Below are 27,517 nucleotides of genomic sequence, written 5' to 3'. Positions count from 1 at the left end.
GGGCTCAACTGGTGGAGTCACCAGCTAAAGAACTTCAAGGCCAGCCTGAGCTACGTGAGCTAGTTTAAGAGAGAAACGGGGAGACTGGTGGACAGAGTGACCTTTCCAGACTACCTCGGTAGTTTCCTCATGATCTAATTGTCTCACAGTAAACACTTAAGGACGGTGGTGGCAAGCAGCTCTCTGGGTGCTGCCAGGGCACTGCCCTTTACCAGTGTACTCCGTGAACCTGTTTTCTTCCTGGAAGGAAGCAGTACTGTGTGCATGCTGCAGTGTGCCTGTAGTCCCAGTATTAGGGAAGGCAAGGCAGCAAGACCCTGACTCATAATAACCCTCCAGAAAGTACTTAGACACCAAACTGTGAAGTCTTCTGAAGTGAACTTGCCATCTTGAGGATGTCCCTGGCAAGTGGAAGGAACCTCTGTAAATGGAGGCAGAGTTTTTCTGTCCCCACTGCCTTGATCCCAAATAAACACACAAAAGTTTATATTAATTACAAAATGCTTGGTCAATAGCTCGGGCTTATTAACTAGTTCTTACTTTTAAATTAATCCATTTCTATTTATATATTGTCACGTGGCCCGTGGATTTACCTGTCCTCTGGCATCTTGCTTCTTGGGCAGCTTGCTCACGGCTCTCTTGACTCTGCCTTTCTTCATCCTCAGTTTGATTGTCCCACCTAACTTTATCCTGCCTTGCTATAGGCCAAACAGCTTTACTATTAACCAATGAGAATAATACATATTCACAGCTTACAGAAGGACCATCCCAAAACAACCCTCCAGAGGCCTATGTCTTCCCCATGCTGGGTTGTTTGCATTCTAAATGGTGACTATTCTAAACTAGAGGCAAATGTATAAAAGCGGCCGTTTTTAATAACAGGGTCTGTAGAAGCAGTTCTGTTGTACTCCTTTTCCTTTAAGTATCTTTTGGTTTCGGGTTTTCCCAGACAGGGTTTCTCTGTGTAGCCCTGGTTGTCCTGGAACTAGCTCTGTAGATCAGACGGGCCTTGAACTCAGAGATCCCACCTGCCTCTGCCTCCTGAGTGCTGGGATTAAAGGTATTCATCACCACCGCCCGGCTCCTTTAAGTATCTTAAAAAGAATTGCTGTGGGCCTCTGTGCTCTTCTTTTTCTAGGGATATGTGAATGGGGCTCTTCATTCTTTGCTGAGGGGAACATTTGTATGATCTGAAACTCTGATGCATGCCATTTGCCCACTGGTATTTCATCTGCAAGATTGGATTGAGGGATCTGCAGAAGACTCCAACAGGATCCTTCCCAAGATAGCCAGATAGCTGAACACTGAAAGCCTTAGAAAACCTATGGGATTTACTGAGTTTTATTGGATATACAGTAACAGTGGGCCTTGTGTTCTAGGATTGTTTGAATATTGAGCGGGATCCTAGACTAAGAAACTAAAACTGAAAACTGTGGTTCCTACACGCCTTTAATCCCAGCACTTGGGAGGCAGAGGGAGGCAGATCTCTGAGTTCAAGGCCAGCCTGGTCTACAGAGTGTGTTCCAAGATAGTCAAGCTATGCAAAGAAACCGTGCTTATAGAAACCAAAACCACACACACACAAAGGATTGTGAGTCCAGGCCAGCCTGGGCTATATAAGATGAAGTGGCGGGGGGAGAAACATGAGGTTTTTCTTTTGGTTTTAACCTGTGTTCTAGAGGAGTCCCAGGGAGCCACAGCCTTGGTGTGGCCTGAGAGAAGGTGCTCAAGGATAGCAAAGCCAAAGCTTGAGGCTGTGAAGACCCAGGAGCAACCAGGAGCCACAGACGAGCATAAAGAAAGAAGTGACCACACATTTGCTAGTCACTGCCATCATCTGACCCTGGAGTCAAAAATGGTGGGAGCTAGGTTGCATTAAGACTGGTTTTAGAAATGGTTAAAATAGTTCAAATAAGAGAAGCTGCTAGTGTTAGTGGATGCAGCAAGTGAATGAGACGTAGAAAGGCTATGGGGGTGTACCTCAGTGGTAAAGTGCTTGCTTGGTGTGTAGTCCTGTCGACTCCCCACCGTTAAGAAAAAAGCTAGGCATAGTGGCGCATGCCTCTAGTTCCGGCACTTGGGAGACGGAGGCAGGAGGATCTTTGAATTCCAGGCCATCCTGATCTACATGTATAACTTGGGGTGGATGGATGGATGGATGGATGGATGGATGGATGGGTGGGTGGATGGGTGGGTGGATGGGTGGATGGATGGGTGGATGGATGGGTGGATGGATGGATAAAAGAGAAAGTTAATGAGGTACATGACGGGAAGACGGAGGAGACCGCTATGATGTAAGGGGTAAAGGGACTCTGGCTTCTGTTTGTGTAACTGGCTGGCTAGTCGTGACATCCTCTAAGATAAGAGCGAGGAGGAGGGGGACAGTGTAGGACTAGATTTCATCTGAAGGTGTCTGTGTGCCCGGGGGGCAGGCGTGCAGGTGTGTAGAGGGGGAAACAGGAGTCTATAGAGGTGGGTGGGCTGGAGACGGTATTTCTTTTTTTTTTTTTTTTTTTTTTTGGTTTTTCGAGACAGGGTTTCTCTGTGTAGCTTTGCGCCTTTCCTGGGACTCACTTGGTAGTCCAGGCTGGCCTCGAACTCACAGAGATCCACCTGGCTGGGATTAAAGGCGTGCGCCACCATCGCCCGGCTGGAGACGGTATTTCTATCACCTGTGGTTACTAAGTGCTCCTCACCATCCCAGGGATAGGTGTGGGAGAGTGTTTGCTCATCATTCTCTTGGTGCTGATCTACGCAACGTCAACAAGGAACTAGGAGAGCCCGATTGTGAGGAGGTGCAGATGAGTCACTTTGAAAGGATCAGAGGAAGAGCTGTTCTAGGTAAAAAGAAGAAAGTGTGCCAGAGCCCTGTGGCAGGAATGAGCCTGAACACTTAAGGACTTGGAAGGCTGATGGGGTGCACTGTGGGAGCAGGAAAGGTGATGGAGAGGCAGCTGCCAACTCAGCATCCCAGCCCCTGGGCAAGTGGACTTGTTCCAGGTGTGATGGTCAGCCCTGGAGCGTAAGGTCAGGGGAATGAATGGCTGTGATCTGTTGGATGACAGTGTTGTGGGAACAGAGGAGAGCACTACACTGCCTCATCAAAGGACAGGAATCACATAGCTCAGAGGAAACCAAGAAGAAGCAACTGGGAAGGTTGGGTGGTAGTGGCACAGACCTTTAACCTCAGTTGAGTTCCAGGACAGCCAGGGCTACACAGAAAAACCCTGTCTAAAACAAACAAACAAACAAAAAAGGCCAGTCAGTGGTGGTTTCTCTGTAGCTTTGGAGCCTTTCCTGGAACTCACTCTGTCGCACAGGCTGGCCTCGAACTCACAGCGATTGATCCACCTGCCTCTGCCTCTTGAGTGCTGGGATTAAAGGCGTGCACCAGCTGTCCACAAGGTGTGACTGACTCCAGCTACTAATATTCTGGAGACTGCCTAGAATGGAAAGTGGTGGGCAGTGCCTGGAATCTGAGGCCTTTCAGTGGGAGTGCTGGCCCACAGGAAGGTGGGAGTCAGGACTGGGTATGTCTTGATAGAGGCACTCGATATTCTGCAGATCACAGCCACCCAATTACACCATCCCATCGAACTAGATCATTCCAGAACTCTGTGCACCTAACTCTGCATCTCCAGGCTGAGCCTATACAGGCTCATGTCCAAGATGGAGGGTGGGCTTGTGTTACTGTACAACAACCACATAACTTTATTGTAGTAGTGATGGGGATGGAACATAGAATATCACCTTGTTGCTATGTCCCATCTCCATCCTAGTCTGTGACCTTTAACCTGTTCAGATTGTTTCTTAACTCCCATATGATTGTCTGGAGAATGGGCTCCAAGGCTTCCCCGCCTCTCCTTCCCCCACGGAGACTTTGCACATGTTGGGCACTCCCCAAAGTGCCTGAGGCTTACGAATCTGCCAGGGCTACCACAGTACCCCCACCCCGCCTACAGCACTCCAGTTACATTTTTGCCCAGTTGAAGATGTGGCTCAGCACTTCCGTTGGCTAACAGCAGTGGGTGTTAGAGAAATGAGCTGTTCTTTTCAAACTCATCTGCAGCTGTCTGCCTGTGGCTGCTGAAAGAGCACGGCAGGTTTTCTACTTGGTAGAGTCGAGGAGGATTCTGTGCTAATCCAAGGCAGCTGACCGACTCAGATGACTTGACCCCTTTGGCGTCCACCTTCCCTAGAATGATGGGAAACTGACCAGCCCAGACATGGCTCTGTGGAGCAAAAGATAAAGGTAGGAAAGACGGAAACAAACGAATTGTTAGAGCCCAGTGTGGTTCCTTATGCCCTTCCTTAATCCAGCACTTGAGAAGCAGAGGTAGGATTGACAGTTCAAGGCCAGCCTGGGCTAAACAGCAAGACCCTATCTCTAAAAACAAAGATAGGAGGAGAAATACTGTCAACTATATTTCCTCTGACCAATAAAGGGGGAATGGATGATACATTCACATTCTCCAAATAAAACTTCAAACTGAATTTTATGAAGAATGCGTTTTTTCTTTTTAGGAGGGCGGCTCTCTTATCCCCAGCTACCCCTAGGTGGCAGTAGGAAGCAAAATAACCTCCATGGAAGCAAAGCAACACCTTTGGTTCCAAGGGCTTGTTCTTAAAAAAGAAAAGATTTAATTTATATGTGTACACAGGGGCAAAACATCCATAAAATGGAAGAGAGAAAATGTTGATGAGGTGGAAAGAAGGATGGCACCTCTCAGTAGACTGAGAGGTGGAGGAAACTGTCCTCAGTGACCAGAGCACAGCCTGCTGCTGAGAGCTGCCGCCCTGTTGTAGGCTCGGGTAGCAGACTCAGGTCAGAGCATGCCTGCACTCTGACTTCAGGGCAGTGGTCCTCCAGCAGCAGAGGGATAGTGTGGACTCTGAAACTTAGCAGCTGTTAGGAACTTGTGTTTTAAAGAGAGTCTCACTGTGGCCCAGATTGGCTTTGAACTTTTGAGATTTCACTCAGCCTCCTCAGTACTGGGATTACTAGTATATAACACCACACACACTGCCAGGCTGGAGCGTTTTTTTAGTAGCACACTTCATGTGCTCAGGAGTAGTGGGAGGCAGGCGTGGTACTGGGGGTGAGGGGTAGAGGACAAGATATAACTTAATAAAAGTAAGTATAGGAAGGGAGGGCTGAGAGCTGGAGCCCAGGCTGGGGAAGGAAGGAGTGAGTCACAGACCTCCTCCATGCTCTGTCAGTTCTCCTCATGCAGTTCCCACCCTCAACTCTAAGGCACTGATTTTACAGCGTGCATAGGGCCTTTGCCTTATTCTACAGCCATGTGTGTGTGTGAGGAAGTGTGCACCATGGAGGGAAAGGTGGCTGTGAGAAGGGTACAGGAATGGGCAGTTGGGTGGGTGTGGGATTATTGTGGTAACACTGCCACTACCTGAGACACAAACCACACCAGTCAGGGCTCCTGCCTTAGGTGCTGTTCTGTCGCTGCTGTGAGGAGACACCAGGGCAAGGCAACCTTTTTTTTTTTCAAGACAGGGTTTCTCTGTGTAGCTTTGCGCCTTTCCTGGGACTCACTTGGTAGCCCAGGCTGGCCTCGAACTCACAGAGATCCACCTGCCTCTGCCTCCCGAGTGCTGGGATTAAAAGCGTGCGCCACCACCGCCCGACACAAGGCAACTTTTAAAGGAAAGTAGTTAGCTGGGGACTTGGTTACCAATTTAGAGGGTTAGTCTGTGAGCATCATGACAAGTAGTATGGTGGCAGATAGGCAGGCATGGCTCACATGGCAGGAGCTCATCTCTGACCCACAAGTTGCAGGTAGAGAAAGAGCAAGACTGGGCCTGGGGATGGACTTTTGAAACCTCAGAGGCCATCTCCAGTGACTCACCTCCTTCAGCAAGGCCACACCTCCTATTCCTTCCCCAATAGTTCCACTAACTGTGGACCAAGCCTTCTAATATATAAGTCTGTGGGGGCCATTCTAACTCAAACCACACAGCTCCTTGGGTTGGAAGTAACAGAATCCATGTTACATCAGTCTAGGCCCAAGGGGAGAAAATGTGTTGGTTCAGATGAGTAGGAAGTGGGGATTGGCACTGGCTGCTCTTGGGTGTGATGGTACACAGGATTCCAGTGTTAGGGTCTTCTGCAGACCCTCCAACTAGATGGCAGTGGCCATCGGCAAGCTGTGCCCTATCAAAGTCCAGAGTCTGATGCTCGCTTTCCCAAGCTAGATTGGCCAGTCACAGATCTGGTGATAGAGGCAGTACTGTGAGGGGAAGCCGAAGTGCGGGGAGGTGTGAACCCCCAGAAGAGTGCTGCAAGCATGGCAGTCTCTGATTGAAGTCACTGTTGGAAGCAAGGGAACCTAAGACAAGGTATCCGTGTTCCTAAGTCTATTGTTCCATGTTTTCCAGCATCTTCATGATACAGTGAAGAGGAATCTTGACAGCGCTGCCTCCCCTCAGAATGGTGATCAGCAGAATGGCTATGGAGACTTATTTTCTGGGCATAAGAAGACCCGCCGAGAGGCCCCTCTGGGCATCAGTGTGTCTGCCAATGGGCTTCCTCCTGCCTCACCCCTTGGTCAACCTGACAAGCCTCCTGGGGGAGATGCCCTGCAGTCTGGTGGGAAGCACTCCCTGGGGCTAGAGCCCATCAACAAGAAGTGTATGGCAGACTCAAGCATCCACCTGAATGGAAGCAGCAACCCGAATGAGCCATTTCCTCTAAGCCTGAGTAAGGAACTCAAGCAAGAGCCAGTAGACGACCTGCCATGCATGATAGCGGGTGCTGGAGGCTCCGTATCCCAGAGCAATCTCATGCCCGATCTCAACCTTAATGAGCAGGAATGGAAGGAGCTCATTGAAGAGCTGAACAGGTCGGTGCCTGACGAAGACATGAAGGACCTGTTTACTGAAGATTTTGAGGAGAAGAAGGATCCAGAGCCCTCTGGTTCTGCCACACAAACCCCCTTGGCCCAGGACATTAATATTAAGACTGAGTTCTCTCCGGCAGCCTTTGAGCAAGAGCAGTTAGGTTCTCCACAAGTGAGGGCTGGGTCTGCAGGACAGACCTTTCTGGGACCTTCATCTGCCCCTGTGGGCACAGATTCTCCAAGCCTTGGGAGCTCTCAGACTCTGTTTCATACCACTGGTCAACCTGGGGCAGACAATCCCAGTCCAAACCTGATGCCGGCATCAGCCCAGGCCCAGAATGCACAGAGAGCCCTCACAAGTGTGGTATTGCCTGGCCAGGGCCCAGGAGGGGCCTCGGAGCTGTCCTCTGCTCACCAGCTCCAGCAGATAGCTGCCAAGCAGAAGCGTGAGCAGATGCTGCAGAATCCACAGCAAGCTGCTCCGGCACCTGCCCCGGGCCAGCTGTCCACATGGCAGCAGGCAGGGCCCTCCCACAGTCCCTTAGATGTCCCTTATCCCATGGAGAAGCCTGCCAGCCCTCCTGGCTATAAGCAAGACTTTACCAACTCCAAACTGCTCATGATGCCTAGTGTGAACAAGAGTTCTCCTCGGCCAGGAGGTCCCTACCTCCAGCCCAGCCACTCGAACCTGCTGAGTCACCAGTCACCACCAAGTAACTTGACTCAGAGCTCCGTGAACAACCAAGGGTCTGTGCTAGACTATGGCAATACAAAACCTCTTTCTCACTACAAAGCAGACTGTGGGCAAGGTGGCCCTGGGTCTGGCCAGAATAAACCAGCTTTGATGGCGTATCTTCCCCAGCAGCTGCCCCATCTGAGTAATGAGCAGAGCTCCTTGTTTCTGATGAAACCAAAGCCAGGAACCATGCCCTTCCGGTCACTGGTTCCACCTGGGCAGGTGAGTCGGAGCCTTCTCTCCATCACTCTGCTGTGGGCACTAGTGAATGAAGTCCCGTAGGAAATAGAGTCAGTGTTGGAGAGACCGTGGTGGGAGCATCTGCTGCTGTCATCCTTTGCAGTGGAAAATGTACAGGCTGAGGCAGGATTGATCCTTGTGCTTTTGAGGGACAGTCCATTTAGCCCTGGCTGGTTGTGGAGCCAAGCTGCTCTTGAACAACAGATTCCCCTGCCTCTGCCTCCCAAGTGTGGAGATTACAGGTGACAAGACTTGATCCTTAGGATAGCCGGGCGGTGGTGGCACAGGGCTTTAATCCCAGCACTAGGGAGGCAGAGATAGGTGGATCTCTTGAGTTTGAGGACAGCCAGGACTGTTACACAGAGAAACTCTTGTCTCGAGAAAAAAAAAATCCTCAATATAACTTGATTTGAACTACACAGACACTTGAGAAATCACCTAATTTAGTTCAGTTGTCTCATGCCAAACAAGTGTATAAGGCCCTGTGTCAAAGAATGAAGATAAAGCCGGGTGTGGTGGCACATGCCTTACATCCCTCAGTCTCTCTCTCTGAGTTCAAGGCCAGCCTGGTCTACATGGTGAGACTGCCACAAAACAACAAACCAGTGTGCTTCACAGCAGTCTGAGCACAGGGACGGTGAGGCAGGAGGGTTGCCACAATTTTGAGACCAGCCTGAGTTGCAGTATGAGGCCTTGCTTGTTTTGTAGGAAAAAAGAGGGGGAGGGGAGTGTATAACACTTACATAGCCTTTAAGCATGAACTTGAAGGCCGAGTGTACAGTTGGTGGGTGGTGCGGTCAGAAAGGGCTTTGGAGACAGGACCCTGCCAACCTAGCCCCATTGGGAAGCTCTCAGGTCAGTGAGAGACCCTGTCTCAGAAAATGAAACAACTGATGTTAACCTCGGGTGCACACAGAAACACTAGACAAATTTTAAAATCTAAAGATATAAAGGATCTGACAAAGCTATCCAGTGCCTTGCCAGGAAAATATGTGTATACAAGTGGGCATTAAAAAATGATTTCATGGAGGCTGGAGAGATGGCTCAGAGGTTAAGAGCACTGGCTGCTCTTCCAGAGGTCCTGAATTCAATTCCTAGCAACCACATGGTGGCTCACAACCATCTATAGTGAGATCTGGTGCCCTCTTCTGGCTTGTAGGGATATGTGCAAGCAGAATACTGTATACATAATAAATTAAATAAATAAATAAATCTTTTTTAAAAAAGGAAAAAAATGATTTCATGCTTTTTGGGGATAGCCATAAACCAAAGGTGGGATATTTGTAAGGCATTACTTTTTTTTTTTAATGTGGATTTTTGTTTAGGGTTGGTTGGTTGGTTGATTTGGTTTGGGGGGGGGAGTGTTTGTTGTTGTATTGAGTTAGGGTCTCACTATGTATCCCTGACTGATCTGGAACTCACAAGAGTTCCAGTTGGCCTCTGCCACCCAAGCACTAGGACTCAAAGATGCTGCCACCACACACATAAGGGACATTTCATGTCCAAAGTACATCAGGGAAGCAGAGGCTTGGAGTTAAGAAAGATGAACAGTGAACACGACTATCATGGATGCAGCTTACCTGGCCCTGATGAGGACTGGGACAGATCATCCATCTCATCTGACTTGGATCCCTTCATCTCTGTTGACAGGAGCAGAACCCTTCCAGTGTCCCTGTACCAGCCCAGACTGCCAGCGTGGGGACCCAGCCTCCTAGTGCCTCTGTGGCCAGCACTCACAGCAGCTCCCCGTATCTCAGCAGCCAGCAGCAGGCAGCCGTGATGAAGCAGCACCAGCTGCTCCTGGACCAGCAGAAGCAGAGGGAGCATCAGCAGCTGCAGCAGCAGTTCCTGCAGAGGCAGCACCTTCTGGCTGAGCAGGTAACAGGCACTTCGTGAGTGTGCTTGCAGCCAAACTCAATGCTGTGTCCTTTAAAATCCCCTTTTTAGCCCAGCAAGAATCCAAAGTAGGTTAAGTGCTTGTCAGCCTGATGACCCAAGTTCAATCCCTGTAACCCACATGCACATGAAAGATGAGAATCACTCCACAAGTGACCCTCTGACCTCCCCCACCCCACCAACACACAATTAAGATAGATTTTCTTTTTAGAAATTAGGACCAAGCCAGGTGGTGCACACCTTTGATCTCAGCACTCAGGAGGCAGAGGCAGGCGGATCTCTGGATTTGAGGCCAGTCTGGTCTACAGAGTGAGTTCCAGGACAGCCAGGACTGTTACATAGAGAAACTTTGTCTCAAAAAACAAAAAACAAAAAAAGAAAGAAATTAGGACCAGCTGGGCTAGAGGTCATACTGCTCTTGCAGAGGACCTGGGTTCTGTTCCCAGCACCCACATCATGTGGTTCGAAATTGCCTGTACCTCCAGTTCCCAGGGATCCAACTACCTCTCTCACCTCTGTGGGCACTGCATGTATGTGGTACACATAAACTCACACAAGCAAACACACATACAAATGTTTGTTGTTGTTGTATTATTTTATATACCAGCCACTTTCCCCTCCTTCCTTTCCTCCTGTTCCCTCCCTCCATCTCTCTACCCCTCCCCAGCCACTCTTCAGAAAGGGTAAGGCCTCCCATGGGAGTCAACAAAGCTTGGACCAAGCTCCTCCCCACTGCATCAAGGCTGAGGCATCCCACCATAGGGAGTAGATTCCAAGACGCCAGCTCATGCGCCAGGGACACATCCTGGCTCCACAAACAGACCAAGCTACTCAACTCACCCACATGCAGAGGGCCTAGGTCAGTCCCATGCAGGCTCCCTAACTGTCAGTCTAGAGTCCATGAGCTCAGGCCAGCTGTCTCTGTGGGTTTCTCCATCATGATCTTGACCCACCCCCTGGTTCCTACAATCCTTCCTCCCTCTCTTCAACTGGACTCTCAGAGCTTGGCCCAGTGCTTGGCTGTGGGTCTCTGCCTCAGCTTCTGTCAATTACTGGATGAAGGTTCTATGATGACAGTTAGGGTAGTTACTAATCTGATTACAGGAGATGGCCAGTTCAGGCACCCTCTCCACTATTGCTAGGAATCTTAGCTGGAGTCATCCTTGTGGATTCCTGGGAATTTCCCTGGCACCAGGTTTCTCCCTACCCCCATGATGGCTCCCTTTATCAAGATAGCTCTTTCGTTGCTCTCTGTCTCCATCCCTCTCCTAACTCTACCTTTCCGATCCCTCATGTTCCCATCCCCTCTAACACCCGTGCTGTCCCCAGTTTACCCAGGAGATCTCATCTATTTCCCCTTCCCAGTATGATCCATATGTGTCCCTCTTAGGGTCCTCCTTGTTAGCTAGCTTCTCTGGAGTTGTGGGTTGTAGTCTGGTTATCCTTTGCTTTACATCTAGTATCCACTTATGAGTGAGTACATACCATGTTTGTCTTTCTGAGTCTGGGTTACCTCACTCAGGATGATATTTTCTAGTTCCATCCATTTGCCTGCAAATTTCAAGATGTCATTGTTTTTTCACCACTGAGTAATACTCCATTGTGTAAATATACCATATTTTCTTTATCCATTCCTCAGTTGAGGGGCATCTAGGTTGTTTCCAGGTTCTGGCTATTACGAATAATGCTGCTAATGAACATATTTGAGCAAATGTCCTTGTGGTATGATTGAGCATTTGGCTATATGCCCAAGAGTGGTATCACTAGGTCTTGAGGTAAATTTCTGAGAAACTGCCATGTTGATTTCCAAAGTCGCTGTACAAGTTTGCACTCCCACCAGCAGTGGAGGAGTGTTCTGCTTCCTCCACATCCTCTCCAGCATAAGCTGTCATCAGGGTTTTTGATCTTAGCCATTCTGACAGGTGTAAGATGGTATCTCAGAGATATTTAGATTTCCCTTATGACAAAGGATGTTGAGCAATTCCTTATATGTCTTTCAGCCATTTGGGATTCTTTCTTCTGTTGAGAATTCTCTGTTTAGATGGCTTTTAAAAGTCTGTGCCAGGCATAGTGGATGCACTCCTTTAATCCCAGCACTCGGGAGGCAGGGACAGGTGGATCTCTGAGTTCAAAGCCAACCTGGTCTACAGAGTGAGTTCCAGGACAGCCAGAGCTACATAGTGAGACACTATGTCAAACAACAATAAAAGTCTTTAATAATTTTTTTTTATTTTATTTTATTTTTTAAATAAGGCCAGTGAGGTAGCTCAGTGGATAGAAGTCCCTGTATGCAGGTCTGCCGAGCTAAGTCTGACCCAGGGTCCCACAAGGTGGCAGGAGAGGACCAACTCCAGCAGGTGGTTCTCTGATCTTCACACTATGGCACACATTCATACAAATAAATAAAAATGTGCTTCAAACTTTTCCTTTTTTAAAAGAGTGCCAAGAAATGTTTTTAATATTTAAAATAAGTAAATAGAACCTTCCTTCCCAAGGCTAGCATTTCTTAGGCTTGTGTCTGTGGGGACTAATGCAGGCATCTTCATCTGTGAGGGGCACACAGGCCATCAGTCACTGTGGACGCCTCTTTGCTATGAGCGTGAGGTGGGAGGAGCATGAGCACGAAGAAGGAAGGAAAGATGCCCCTGAAGTCCTGAGATCGTGCATGGTTCCCTCACGCTGGGTTACCAGAGGTCGAGTGCCATGTCTTCTAACTAAGACAGGAGCCAGCTGGGCATAGCTCTTAGGAAGCTGATGCAGGAGAATGTCCTCATGCTGAGCTACATAGTAAGTTCAAGGCCAGCCTTGAAGAAAAGAGACCAGGAAGTGGCTAACCAGCCTGAGGCCCCGAGTTGAGACCCCTGGGACCCATGTAAAGCAGGAGCACAGGTCTGTAACCCCAGGGCTCAGTGATGGAGATGGGAAGCAGAGACATATCCCCTTGATGTACGTGGGCCAGCAGGTCTGGCTTCAGTACAGAACGGAAAGAAACCCTGTCACAGCACAAGGAAAAGGGCAGGTCTCACATCCAGAGCTGTCCTCTGATACACACCATGGCCCATGCTTGCCCACACACGAACACACAAAGAAACCACACTTGGCTGAGGTTGGTCATTGCTACAGTTCCACCATCTCCCTCCCTCCCTCCCTCCCTCCCTCCCTCCCTCTCTCTCTCTCTCTCTCTCTCTCTCTCTCTCTCTCTCTCTCTCTCTCACACACACACACACACACACACACACACACACACACACACACACACACACGTGCGCCCTGTTTTTTTGAGAGGGGGTTTCTCTGTGTAGCCCTGACTGTCCTGGAACTTGCTCTGTAGCCCAGATCCTCCTGCCTCTGCCTCCCGAGTGCTGGGATTAAAGGTGTACGCCGCCGCCGCCACCCCCCCCACCCCCACCCCCCGGCTGCCATCATCTTTTTTAAACTACTTGCTTATTCGGATGTAATTCGTGTCACATATGGTTTGTTTCAACTACATGCTTGAGTGGTTTCCATTGTAGTTAGAGTTGTTCGGTCGTGGCCAGAACCCGTGTTTGTCACCTGGACACTGCACCGTGAGCAGTCGCTGGCCTTCCCTGCACCCCAGGAGCCTGCCCCTGAGCCTCCGCTTGCTTGTGCACCTTGCTTTCCTGCACGTTGGTTTTTCTCTCAAGTTTTACTGTTTTGTTCTTGGCACTTTCTAGGAGAAGCAACAGTTTCAGCGTCATCTGACCCGCCCACCCCCCCAGTACCAAGACCCAACGCAAAGCACCTTTCCCCAACCGGTTGGACAGTTCCCAGGTAAGAGGAGATGAAGGAGGGTGTGGGGAAGGCGGCTCTGGGCATGAAGGTGGGTGGAGCTCATGATGTGTGGTGCTGAGGAGTTCCCGAGTTGACTTGCTCATGGAGGCTGTGGTTTGGAAGAGAGGGAGGCGTGGATTTTCAGTTCCTTTGTGGGACAAGAAGAGGGTCTCCAAGGTTGACTGAGGATGCTCACAGTTAAACAGGCCTTCGAAGGAAAATGATTACTAGTTAGAGGGCATCTTATGTGTAAGCCCTAATGAAGATAGTTCTTTGTATCTTCAGAAGAATCCCAAAGCTGGGGTAGTGGTGCATGCCTGTAAGCCCAGTACTTGGAAGGTGGAGGAGGAGGATCAGGAGTTTAAGGTCATCTTAGTTTGAGGGCGCTTGCCTCAAACAAAACCTACAAAAATGTCTGATTTTCCAGAGGAAAGTTCCTTCTAATGCACTTGTGTGGCTTTTGCTTGGCTTCTCCTCACTATGGTGTCATAGGGAAGGCAGAAACACCTGAGCCTCAGCCGTCACCTCCGATGGATTGAGCAACTTGTTTGGGTAGAGATTGCAAGTGTCATGTCAGTCAGGTGTGCTCTGGTCTGGCTTTCTTTCGTGACCTTCATTGTGAAGTGTCTCAGAGAAACTGACTTCAGTCATGTAAGAGTGAGTCTAGGTGGGTTTCCCGGTGTGAGGCTGGGATACGGAGTTCAAGTGTACAGGTGCCACGGGAGCCTGGGTCTGACCTGGGCTGCCCAACTCCATCCCATGCCACATTGGTAAGAGCTGTTCAATAGGAGTGAAGTCGTCCAGTTCAGCTCTCCCCTTTTCCTCACACCCTTTTTTTTTTTTTTTTGCTTTTCTGAGACAGGGTTTCTCTGTATACTCTTGGCTGTTCTGGAACTCCCTCTGTAGACCAAGCTGGCCTCGAACTCACAGAGATCCTCCTGCCTCTGCCTCCTGAGTGGTGGGATTAAAGGCATATGCCACCACTGCCCACCCTTTACACCTATTTTTTAAGTTATTTCCATTATGTCTACATTGCGGTGGTGGGGATGGGGGTGGTGTTAGCGAATGTGATGCAGATCTCCATGGAGGCCAGAGCGCTGGATCCCTGTGGAGCTAGGATTATGGGCAGATGGTGGAGACTAAACTTGGGTCCTCTGCAAAGCTCAGGCCAGATATGGTGATAATCCCAGCACCTGGGAGGTGGAGGCAGGGGGATCAGGAGTTCCAGGTCAGCACACAGGTCTCTCTAAGAAAGGAGAGGGCTGCAGAGGCCTTAGTTGGTAAAGTGCTGGGAAGGATGATGATCTGAGTTGCTCCTCAGCACCCATGTGAAAGCCAGGTGCTGTAGCATCTGTGTGTCATTCAGGTACCACACAAAGTCTGACAGCTCCCTGGAGCTTTCTAGCAGGCAGTCCAGCCTACTTAGTGATCTTCAAGCTAATGAGACACTGTCCCAAAGAACAAGGTGGACAGTTTCTGAGGAACTGTGCTTCAGGTCAACCTTTAGCCTACACATGCGCGCGCGCGCGCGCACACACACACACACACAGGAAGAGCAGACAGCAAGTTTCCTGAGGACAAGCTTGTGCTCAGTAAATACCTGGTCATTCCATGCTAGATTTCTGCCTGCCTCAACCACCTTGTCACCTTGTGTCCTAAGGAACAGTGTCTCCAGCCATGTCTTCAGCTATGAAGAGCCCTTCCCAGACAGCCACTGCCCCATTCAAGAGCCAACAGCCACCAACAGCCACCCCCAGCAGAACTAAACTCCAGCCTCACTTTACTGTCCTTTTCTTGATACATCCCAGCCATGGCTGCTCCTTAGTGTTCCACAGCTTGTCACAGTTCTGTCCCTTCACAGCCTTTTCTCCGTTTCGAATGCCCCTCTCCTCTAGACTGTCACGTCACACCTGCATGTGGGTGCACATCTGTGTATGTGTGCATTTGTTTATCCATGAGTTTGTGCTTACATGTGTGCATGTGCGTTTGCATGGGTGCATGCACATGGGTATGCATGCTTTGTGCACGTGTGTGCTGCTTTGCTGCTGGTGATAGTATGCTCTTGTGCATACTAAAGTGTTCTACCTACTGAGCTACACCCCCAGCCCTAAATTCAATTCTAAGCCCCCTTCTTTCTGAAGACTTTCCCACATCTTAAGCACAAAGCCTTCAGACCCCTGCTTCCTACAGCCTGCTGCTCAGACTTTGACCCTGTCACACATTGTGGTGGCCTTGCCTTCCACAGACTATCCTGGGGTGTCTGTCTTGAAATCTCTAGTGTCTAACTAGGTCCCGGCTGAAGAAAACTTTGTTGGATGCTTAATAAGGAAATGGACAAGACAGCTGACTTTGCCGCTTTGGAGCTTCGCTCTGTCCTCTGTCCCTGAGTACTGTCATTGCCCCACTGCCTGTGAGGAGGAAGGGCTCTGACTTCATGCCCATGGAAGAAGAGCTGCAGCTTAGGTCTATATATCTCCACCACAACAGTCAGGAATACCAACAGGGGCTGGCAAGGTGGCTCACCAAGACGAGACATTTGCCACCAAGTCGGATGACCTGAGTTTGACCCCTAAGGACCTTCATGGTGAGGGGAGGAAACTGTACTGACTAGTTTTATGTCATCTTGACACAAGCCAGAGGCGTTTGGAAAGAGGGAGGAAGCAAGCCAGCAAGCAGCACTCCTCCACTGTCTCGGCTTCAGTGCCTGCCTCGAGTTTCTGCCCCTGACCTCCCTAATGATGACTACAAACTATGAAATAAACTGCCAGCTGTGGTGGCCCACGCCTTTAATCCCGGCACTTGAGAGGCAGAGGCAGGCGGATCTCTGTGAGTGTGAGGCCAGCCTGGTCTACACAGTGAGTTCCAGAACAGCCAGAGCTACCCAGAGGAACCCTGTCTCAGGGAGGGGGTGGGGGGAGGATGAAATAAACCTTTTGCTCCCCAAGTTGCTTTTGGTCAGGGTGTTTATCACAACAATAGAAACCCTAACTAAGGGGTTGGGGATTTAGCTCAGTGGTAGAGCGCTTGCTAGGCAAGCACAAGGCCCTGGGTTCAGTCCTCAGCTCTGAAAAAAAAAGAAACCCTAAGACAGGAACCAACTCCTGCCTGTTGTCCTCTGACTTCCACACACTGTTGGCACATATGCACCTACACACACACACACACACACACACACACACACACACTCACACACCACACACAGACACACACACACACAAACACACACACACACACACACACACACACACACACACACACACACGCACACGCACACATACACACAAATGTAAAGAAAAAATGAATGCCAACTTGATTGCTAGAATTTTCTGTCTTCTAGGACCTTCTGCTGCTGTGCCTGGCATGAACAACTTGGGTCCATCCAGTTCCAGCTGTCCTCGAGTGTTTCCGCCACAGCCTGGGACTCTGATGTCAATGGGTCCTGGACATGCTCCTGTTTCTTCTCTCCCCTCCAGCTCAGGCCAGCAGGACCGAGGAGTGGCCCAGTTTACTGGGTCTCAGAGCTTGCCTCAGAGCAGCCTTTATGGCATGGCCTCTGGCCTACCCCAGATAGTTGCCCAGCCCCCACCACAGGCTACCAGTGCACATGCCCACATTCCACGGCAGACCAATGTGGGCCAAAATGCCTCCACTCCAGCTGCCTATGGACAGAACTCTCTGGGGAGTGCTGGCCTCTCCCAGCAGCACAGTAAGGGAACCCTGCCTCCTGGTTTAACAAAGCCACAAGTCCCAAGGGTGTCAGCAGCCATGGGAGGCCAGAATGCCTCATGGCAACATCAGGGAATGCCAAACCTGAGCAGCCAGACGCCAGGGAACAGCAGCGTGAGCCCCTTCACTGCAGCTTCCGGTTTCCACATGCAGCAGGCTCACCTGAAAATCCCTGGCCAGCAGTTCTCCCAAGCCATGCCCAGCAGGCCCATGGCCCCCATGAGTTCAGCAGGTGCAGCAGGCTCATTGCTGCCCCCAGGGAGCACCCAGCAGAGGAACGGTGCCCCTGCACCTACCCCTCCCCAAGCAGCCCCTCAGCAGGGCTTGCCCGGCCTAAGCCCCGCAGGGCCTGAGCTGGGGGCCTTTAGCCAGAGCCCCACTTCACAGATGAACAGCAGGGCGGGGCTGCACTGCACTCAGGCCTACCCTGGGAGGACCATGGGCCAAGAGCTGCCCTTCGCCTTCAGCGGGCAGCCAGGGAGCAGTGGGCTGTCCAGTGTGGCTGGACACACTGACCTGATCGACTCACTGTTGAAGAACAGGACTTCTGAAGAGTGGATCAATGAGCTGGACGATCTTCTAGGGTCACAGTAACAGGAAGTTGTGTGTTTTCCGTGTTAGATATCTTATATTTTTGTTCTCAGACTCAAGAAAGAGCAACTACTTTGGACCAAAAGCCCAGGGCCCAGAGAGCTAGGCCAGTAGAACTTAAGGCACAGCTGAAGCCGGCTCTGGTCAGTGTCTGCTGGTCCACTGGGCTGGCCCAGCCCATTGGCATCACTACCTGAGGGTGGGATCGCAGGAGAGGGGTTTGAAAGGTGGCTTCCTACCCACATGACCAAAAAGCCAGTGGAAACAATTAAGCCCCACCATGTCAGGCTTATCAAAAACAATGTGCTGTGTTTTTACCCAGATTTCTTCACTTGCCTCAAGGCTGGGAACAAATTTCTGTTGAAATTTTAAATAGAATAACTTGCATTTTGTAGCATAGCAGTAACTTTTTTAATTTAAGATTTTTAAGCAGATTAGGATAGGTGGTGGTTGTACTCGTAAGCGGCACTGGAGACCTGGGGTTTCCTTTTGAGTCGGAGCTTTCTATTCCTGCTCTGTCAGCTTTCATGGTCACTGGAAATCATTGCCACAAGTCTAGGCTGTGGCTGCAGATGCCAAAATGATCAGGATGCCACAAGATGGTAGATCGAGTGGTCCAGATCGGGTCCTTCCTTAAGCTCCTACTTCCTAGCTGCCACTCACTCTGGGATACTGGGCCCCCGAGGGTCCAGCCTCTGCATCTCTGACAACCCGTATTTACCACGGCAGCAGTGCCGTTCAGTGTGCACACCTCTTTCCTCCTCCACATCGCCCCATGACCCTTCTTCCTGCCTCCTCATCCTCTTCCAGCCAAACTGGGAAATGGTGATTCACTTTACTACATTAGAGGAGGAAAAGTCAAACTCCTTAGGGAGCCTGAAGGCTGCAGGCAGCCCGCCGCCCAGGAGTCACTCTGCCCTTTCCCGCCATGCTTGCGCTTCTCCCGCGGCTGGCGATTTGCACTTTGAAAGTGGCTTTATAACACTAACCCATCCTTGCTAAAGATGCGAGTGCATTCTCTCTGAGGTCTGTTGATGACCACAGACTGGAGCGTGGCGAGGGGGCTGCCGACAGCGCTTGTCCTTACCACAAGCAAGATGGCGAGACCTTTAGCAGGATGGCGGAGGGAAAGGTGTTTGCTGGAGTGACTTGCGTGCCGAGTGGTCTGTAGAGGAACCACAGCTCTGCCCATTGTCCTGGGTCCCAGAACTCTTGATCCAGAGTAAAGAACTGAGCCAAGGGAATGACGAGGGCAGCCAGCACACTTGGAGGTCAGGGGTGTACACACTGCTCACTAGTTTGCACCGGCAGTGCCTTTCCCACTGAGGGCACCAGTGCTCTCAGTCCTTGTCTCATAGCCATTTCTCCTACCGCCTGCCCTCCCCAGAAACTCAGTTCAGCTCTAAAGCAGGTGAATCCTAAAGCCAGTGAAGATGCCACCCTCTGCTCATCCCCCAGTTGTAGGGGGAAGAGGGTGACTTCAGCAGGTTCTCTACCAAAAACGTGGCCGAGGGCTGGCGCCGGGTCCTGGTTCCTCTTCCAGCCTCCCGTGACAGCTGCCCCCCTCCTGCCCCCATCGCCCAGGGCACGCCAGCCAGCCAGCCCCCACTCTACCTGAGGCCCAGGCTGGCCACACGGGCAGTGGGCGGCTCACTTGCTGCAGTGTCATAGCAATAAAATGTGATTCTTGGGGTCCCCCCAGAGCTGCCCATGGCTTTATTTATGAGTCTGGCTTTGAGGAGTTGGGAAGAGGTGACCCCACTTCCTCGCACATCCCATCTTCTCAGAGCCATGCCTCAGGCAGAAAAGGGTGCTCGGACTTTGTTCTACACATGTGCTTTGTGTAAATAAATGTTTACAATTTTATATTGAAGATGAGATAAGTGTTAGAGCGTCCAACTGTATATTTTTTACTTTTATAGATTTTAAAACTGATCCTTTATATGTGTTTGGAGCTATGATAAGTTTTATGGCAAGCAGTTGGTATTGTTAACTTTTTGGTCATCAAAAGTGCATAAAAGTCCTATTAATCCCCTTATTCTGCTTCCCTTAGCTCTGGTATACACCAAAAAGAAGTCTTTACTTTCCTTGTGTTATAAAAATAATAAAAATATTTTACTAGTATGGAAACCACCGGTGTGTTGGACTTCCGTGGGGTGGACTAGCAAGGGACATTTGACAGTGCCAATCTCCCTGATGGAACTTTGCTCTCTTCCTCTGTCTGTTGGAGGCTCCCTAGATGGTGGCAGTGAAGATAGGTAGAGCCACTGGCATGCTGCTAAAGAAGAGTCCTTTCACTGTGGTCAGACCAAGACCTGGAAAAGAACACATTCCAGGTAGTCAGTGGAAGTGGGCACGAAAAGTGGGGCTGCTGGCTAGCAATGGCACCCTGGAAAAGATGAATCTCCAAAGGCCTTCCTGATAGCCCGTAAGAATGATCCTCCTACTTCAGCCCCCTGGGTGCTGAAATTAGACACACCACTGTGCCCAGACAATAAACTCAGCCACTAGTATTTTTTTAAAGGAACAGAAAATGAACTAAGGATGCCAGTGCATGTTAAACAGGAAGGGGCAGCATGCTAAGGCACTGCGGGGCACTGCCTGTAGGAGCCAGTCCAGAGGACCGTCAGTGCTGGATTGGGGGCAGGGAGAGCTCAGTGGCAGCCCTCTGCTGCGATACAGGACTTCCACCTTGGCGGAACTCCAGCAAGCAGTATAACAGGCTTGGCTCTTGGAAGCTTTGAGGAGGCCACCATCCTCACTAAGGGAAGTCACAATGCAGAAGTGACTTTCAGATGGTTGGGGAGAGGGAGCAGACATCTATAGGCACAATTATTCTGGGATGGAGTGCTCTGTGATTGGTGGGCCTCAGCTCACCAGCCAGATACATCTAGTAGGTCTCAGAGCACATTCCATTTACCAGAAAGAAAAAGCATTCGTGGGAAGCCAGCCCAGGCCTCTCTGTGAAGCTGTGGGTTCCTCCTAGGGCCAGCCTGCCAGTAGAAGAGGTGCCCTGATAGCAATGAAGATTAAGGATCTTGAAGAAATAGGGTCAGGAGGCAGCTCAGGACCTCCCAGAAGCCAGACCGGGTCAGTTATCATAAGCCCATGGGAGGTGGAGACAGAAGAATCACCTCAAGTTCCAGGTCAGCCGGGCTATAGAACAAGAAGCAAACTCAAGTACATCGGTGTGCTCCTAAGTGTCCAGGCTGGAGGGGCAGCCAGCAGTTCCTCACCTCTGGAGGGCTGGGGAGAGGTCAGTGGATAGGAGCACAGCCCAGGCTACCTACAGCCAGCCTCCGTCAAAGATGCTCAGTTTGTGATCGCTCCACCTCTGCACAGTGGGAACTGGAGGTGTGGTCAGGAGAAACTGCTTTAGAGTCTGAGTCTGGGTGTTTTCCCAGGCCACCCACACCCAGCACTGCCTTCTCACGAGGCTTGGTGCTGACGCAAGTGCAACTCATAGGTGTCACCGCAGCCTGAAGGAAAGCATGGAGGCTCTGCGTTTGCCGTTGCTGAGCTGGCCAAGTGTACAATAGTAAATGTCATAAAGTTAAAAGAAATCGTGGAGTATGAGCAGTGTGTCGTATGTCTAGACTCTAGCACTCAAAAGGCTGAGGGAAAGGCTCGTGTGAGCCCAGTATTTCAAGGCCAGTTTGAGAGAGCATGAAGGAATGAGAGGGAGGGAGGGAGGGAAGAAAAGAAGGAAGAAAAGGAAGAGTTGGAAGGGATGGATTTACAAAGAAAAGATGGGAAGTGGGTGGTCGGCTCGGTGGTTAAAGGCACTGGCTGCTCTTCCAGAGAACCTGGTTTCAGTTCCCAGCACCAACATGGCAGCTCACAACCACCTGTGACTCCAGCTCTAGGGGCCCAACACTCCTGATTCTGGGGGCATCTGGCATGGACATGCTGAACATACATGGAAGGCTAAGCAAATCTGCAGACAGAAAGATGGCATTGGATCAATAACAGGAATGGAGAGAATCCCAGAGAGCCTGGAGCAGCTGGAGTGCTGCTGACCCGGTTACCATGGCAACCCTAGAAAAGCGGCAGCTACCACCGCACTATCATCACCTCCATGAGTGGCAAAACTGACACCCAGTAGCCACCGGCTAACACCAGCTCCAATCCGAAGCCTAGTACCGCAAGCAGCCCTGGCCCAGGCGGCCTGAAGACTGCAGTGGCCCCGTGACAGGAACAAAAAGGTTATCTCAGTCAAGGTTTTGTGAACAGTAGAACGGTTTGATGTAAGCAGTAGATAGGGAGGCCACACATGAAGGCACTCCCCTTTAATCCTAGAACTCAGGAGGCATGGGCAGGTGGATCTCAGCAAGTTTCAGGCCAGCCCCTGGAAGGACTCCAAAGTTTGGAGTCACTGTGGTGGTCAATGCCGAGGTAGAAATGGATTCAGAGGCAGCCAGCGTTACCAGGCCTGGTGGAGGGACAGTCCACAACAGTAAATACACAGCAAAGGGAACCACTGTTGACACTATCTGCTTCCTAGGGGTTCTTCATGCAGTAACCAGCAGGATTACCCCAATGGTGTAGGGGTGGGGGTGGCAGAGCACTCCTGAAGGCCAGACCCAACAAGGCCGGCCCTGCTGCAGGGGGAAGTTCCCACCTTAATCTACAGAAGACTGAGCAGACCAGTTCCCAGCTTTCTGTGCTGGGAAGAGTGATGGAGGCCGCAAACAGCCACCGTGCAGGACAGAAGGGTAGGCCAGGGAGAGAGACCATGTGGAGATGGTGATAGACCAGCTCCACATAGCCTTCCTGGCCAAAGAGCCTAAAAAGGATGGCAAGGAAAGTCAGAGCCCAAGGTCAACAGCCACCTCAGCATCAGTATTAACAACTTCAGCTGCCTACACAGATGCCCAGGGCACCCTAAACCAAAAGATGGCAGAGACAACTAGCTGAGAATCTGACCCCTCCCGAGGCTGAGCAGGGCAAGGCTGAGCAAAAGCTGGCTCAGCATCTCAGCCATCATTTGGTTTAGCCATCCGTGTAGAAATGCGTGTGCAATCACAGCTGTAGGAAATGAGAGATCGGGCAGAAAGCCTCCGGGCTTGCCCATTGACCAGGTACACTAGAACTATCCACACCGTCACACAGCGTGGGGTTTTTATTATTTTTACGCAAAGACATGTCTGTTTGGTAATGATGTTCTGTTTGCTTTCCTGTGGCTGTGATAAACACCATGGCCAAGGGCACCTTGGAGAGGAAAGGGTTTATTTCACCGTACAACTCTCAAGTCCCACTCCACCAAACAGAGAAATCAGGGAAGAAGCTCAAGGCAGGAAGTGGGGCAGATGTCATAGAGGAACTCTGCTTCCTCCACCGTGGCTTACCCACCTTCTTTACTTATTCACCCCAGGACCACCTGCCCAGGGGTGGCATGCTACACAGTAGGCTGGGCCCTCTGGTGTCAATCTTTAACAAGAAAATGCTCCACCACGCACATCCACTAGTTAGTCTGACGGAGTCTACTACTTCCCAGGTGACTCTAGTTTATTAAGTTGACAAAATTGGGCTGGAGAGATGGCTCAGAGGTTAAGAGCACTGACTGCTCTTCCAGAGGTCCTGAGTTCAATTCCCAGCACCCACATGGTGGCTCACAACCATCTGTAATGAAAGCTGGTGCCCTCTTCTGGCCTGCAGACATACATGCAGGCAGAACATTGTATACACAATAAGTAAAAATAAATCTTTAAAAAATATATAAAAAAACAAAAAACAAAAAAAAAAAAAATTAACCAAGTTTACCCCTTGTTAACATCACGTACAAAGCATCACTGTTAGCCCATATGTTTCTCTTCTTGCTTGTACCAAGATCATGTTAATGTTACCAAGATTAATGTTAACAATAAACATAGTACAACTTTTAAAAAGTCCAAACACTCCAGAGGCAGGGGCAGGAGAATCTGTGGGTTCGAGGCCAGCCTGGTCTACAGAAGGATAGCCAGGGCTACATAGAGAGACACTGTCTCAAAAAAATTAAAACAAAAATAGAAAAGTAGCTAAGACAACCTGTTAGAATTCTGCCCTCACTCCAGCTACATGCACCTTACATCATTGGTGTGCACTGGTGACTACCCACATGGCGTGGTCACGCAATCAGCGCATGCGTGGTGTAGGTCTGTACCAGGAGCCCTTAAGAGCTGGACACAGACCCTGCCCTCCCTCTCTGCTCTGCTCTCTCTCCTCCCACCCCACCATCTTTCTCTCTCTTTCCTCCCCAGGCCTGGTCCTTTTGTCCCTCCTCCCCTTCCTCCTAATAAAGCTCTGTGCTACTAAGCAACCGGGTTCAGCAACCAGGTTCTGTCGTGACCATGACCTTTCTGCCGGTAACCAGTGTCACTTATCATTCATTTCATTGGTGCCACCGAGACTCGGATAGGACATTCTGCCCGCTCTGCCTTCGGAGCTGAGTGTTGGAAACCTATACTGAGGTTCATTGGACTTGCGACTGCCCACTCCACTTTTTTCATCTGCCTAGCCGCCAGACCCGCGCACCACACCTGCCAACCAGATTGGTGAGTTTTTCCCCTTTCCAACCCCTGCTATTTCCCGAGACTATAGCCTGAGATATATTCCTTGCACCAGACCCCCCCCGGGGGGGGAGGGGTAGTCCTCAGGCTGCACAGACACCGACTCATTCTCTTTCTTGACGAAGAGGTCAAGGCTGTCGGACTCTGGGGGAGGGGGTGTCCTTGTGCTGCGTACGCTCCCAGCCCTTACTCCTCTCTTGATGAAGCGGGGTGTGTGTGTGTGTGTGTGTGTGTGTGTGTGTGTGTGTGCGTGTAACCTGTGCTGATTCACAGATCCTTCTCCAACCTCGGGGACGCCTGGGACTGGAGTCTGATCCTGTTTCTTTATTTTAATTTTTTATTTTTCTCTCTTGGCGCTACAACTACGGGACATAGGGGCTTCCTTCTCGTGGTTCCATTCCTCCTCTGATAAATGCCTCAGATATCCCTAGATACCAGTAAATTTGGCCACATAATGGCTGCTTGAACTCTGATATTTCAAGGGAATTATCTACCTTCTGCCAGCAAATGGGCAAATGAAAAGAATTACCTTATCCCCATGCTTTTTTTTTTTTTTTTTTGGTTTTTCGAGACAGGGTTTCTCTGTGTAGCTCTGCGCCTTTCCTGGAACTCACTTGGTAGTCCAGGCTGGCCTCGAACTCACAGAGATCCGCCTGGCTCTGCCTCCCGAGTGCTGGGATTAAAGGCGTGCACCACCACCGCCCGGCGCTTATCCCCATGCTTTTACCCAAGATCCTCTCCCTTTCTGACTCTCCTGACCATGTGCATTCCTATACCTAAGGAATCTCTGACTCCACAGAACCTTGTCTTATCTGTTCTCCGCTCTGTGCTCTGCTCTCCACTCTCCAATACGGGGCAGGCCGCTTCTGGCCAACCCTGGCTCTCACCTCAACTCAACCTTAACTCCTCCCACTCATTCTCAAGCTGCCCTGAGGAGCACAGACCGGTCTGAAAGCAGGCTAGGATGCATGCAAATAAGTTTACGATCAGGACCCACATGGGGATCACAGTAGTAAGGATGGCTCTCTAGCCAAAGATCAGTTCACACCCTGCCTCCTGGTGGGTCTTCCTAAAGCTGTCCTCAAGCCAGCAGACATAAAAAAAAAAAAAATTTTTTTTTCAAGACACGGAATAAAATCTGTCTCTTGTCTCCCAGACCTCCCCAACATAAGGGCTAAAACTTAAGCATCTGGAGAGCAAGGCTCCTGACCCAACAGGCAGAAGTTTCAGCTGTGGCATTTAAGGTACGCCAGGAGAGATGAAAAAGCCCCAGAACAGAATTGCCAAGTGCTGGCACACTGTCCGAACTGACTTCCGAAAGCTGCTGGGTCCCTGTTTTAAGTGGGGGCGGGGGAGGCCACACAAGCTAGTGCTCGCCCTGCCGGGCCATCAATTGAGCCTTGTTCAAAGTGCCACCTAGAAAGACAACCAGTCAGCTGACTGCACCCAGGCACCAAGGGGCATGGGAGCATCAAGCTGAGACCTCCAGCAGACCTGGGCTTGGCCACAGGCTTGCTTGCAGCAAACCTAGAACACAGCATGGAAGTGATCTGTTTCTTTCCTTCTGAACTCCAGAGCCACTCACCCAGTCCTGAGGGTTTTGGGGTCTCTCCCCTCCTCATTTCCCTATTGTCAGGGTAGGGAGGACAGCCTTACCCACCTCACCAGACTTAATTGTACTTTCAGTTACTTAATGGGAAAAGATTTCCAGCTAAGGTAGGAGCTTTCATTTCATTTGCTCCCTCCTTGTGCCTCACTCCAGACCAGTCAGCAGGGCTTCCCATGCAGACACACAGACAGGGCCCTGCTCTCTGCCTTGTGCCTAATTCCAAAGAAATAAGTTCTCATGTACTGCAAGCTTTTCTCTTCCCAGTTCCTCTCCTAACTCACTGCTCAGCTAATGGTGAAGGACCACCACAGAACTGGAGTCCAGGGATCATCAAGTAAGAAACTGTAACAGCTAAAAGGTATTTACACCCCCAGACCCAAAAGTGTCTGGGCTCTGCAAAAACAGACTCTAATGTAACAGTCTATCACTGTTAAATGCTCTCAACAATTGATCACCTGTGTCTCCTGGATGCTAAACTAGTAAAGCAAACAGGTGCCTCAAAATAATCTGTCTCTGATAAGACTTAACATGTTCCAATCTCTGTCTCTCCCATTAACACCCTAACCAATACAGTACTAAACACTACAATGGTCACTAATCTTCTCATGGCTGCTTCTTAACATGTTCAAAATTTTTCCAAAGCTCCAGAAACCAGGTTAAATCCCTCTGGACAGGTCAGATCTACTTCAGATAAGTGCCAAACACAAACTCCCTGGTCTGAGAACAGTCCAAAGAAAATAAAAATAATAATGATTCTTTTTTCCTAAGCTTTCTCTGTCTCACAGCGTCCTGTCAGACACAAAGGTGGCCAGATTGCCAAGCCGAGAGGGATGGACATCTCCGAAGCAGCAGGACAGCCCACCATCCAGGACGCCCCAAGTCAGCTGGAAGCAGTTTTTCTGGGAGAAATGACGCCCCTATTCCTGTTCACTTGCTTTTTTATAATAAGCAATGAGTCTGGAATGTTAGAATTCTGCCCTCACTCCAGCTACATGTGTCTTACATCACCAGTGTGCACTGGCGACTACATGCATGCAGCATGGTCACGCAATCTGCGCATGCGTGGTGTAGCTCCAAACCGGGATCCCTTAAAAGCCGGTTGCAGACCCCGCCCTCTCTCTCTGCTCTGCTCTCTCTCCTCCCACCCCACCATCTTTCTCTCTCTTTCCTCCCCAGGCCTGGTCCTTTTGTCCCTCCTCCCCTTCCTCCTAATAAAGCTCTGTGCTACTAAGCAACTGGGTTCTGTCGTGACTGTGACCTTTCTGCCGGTAACCAGCACCATTTATCATTCATTCACAACCCCTTTGTGCCCTCAAAACCAGTAGCATGAGGGAGACTCTTACACATTCCTAATTCTGCTTCCGGCTTGAGATGCAGCCTTGCCCTCCCTTATCTCAACTGGGCCACAACCGACCCTCAGGAAATACTCCTCAGATGATTTTGCCTCAATGATGCTGCTCTTTTCTTAATTCCAGCTGATTAATGCAGTATCCATTGTCCCAGTGAGGCAAAGGTTTCATTT

The 27,517-nt window shown here is 50.2% G+C and overlaps 1 protein-coding gene across 1 annotated transcript in view; it reads left to right on the top strand.

The window, feature by feature from the left end:
• The window catches only part of Maml1 (mastermind like transcriptional coactivator 1), a 35,369-nt gene extending 15,401 nt beyond the window's left edge, over positions 1–19,968 (top strand). Inside the window, 4 exon segments of the mRNA XM_028855028.2 lie at positions 6,397–7,815; positions 9,484–9,711; positions 13,425–13,521; positions 16,859–19,968. Of these exon segments, the coding sequence (XP_028710861.1) occupies positions 6,397–7,815; positions 9,484–9,711; positions 13,425–13,521; positions 16,859–17,841 (2,727 nt within the window). The 3' untranslated portion in view covers positions 17,842–19,968.
• Positions 19,969–27,517: the final 7,549 nt, after the last annotated feature.

This window comes from Peromyscus leucopus, chromosome 8b (genome assembly GCF_004664715.2).
Source record: "Peromyscus leucopus breed LL Stock chromosome 8b, UCI_PerLeu_2.1, whole genome shotgun sequence".
Lineage (NCBI taxonomy): Eukaryota > Metazoa > Chordata > Mammalia > Rodentia > Cricetidae > Peromyscus > Peromyscus leucopus.
The sequence above is the reverse complement of the archived record's forward strand: the minus strand, read 5'-3'. Positions and strand labels throughout refer to the sequence as shown.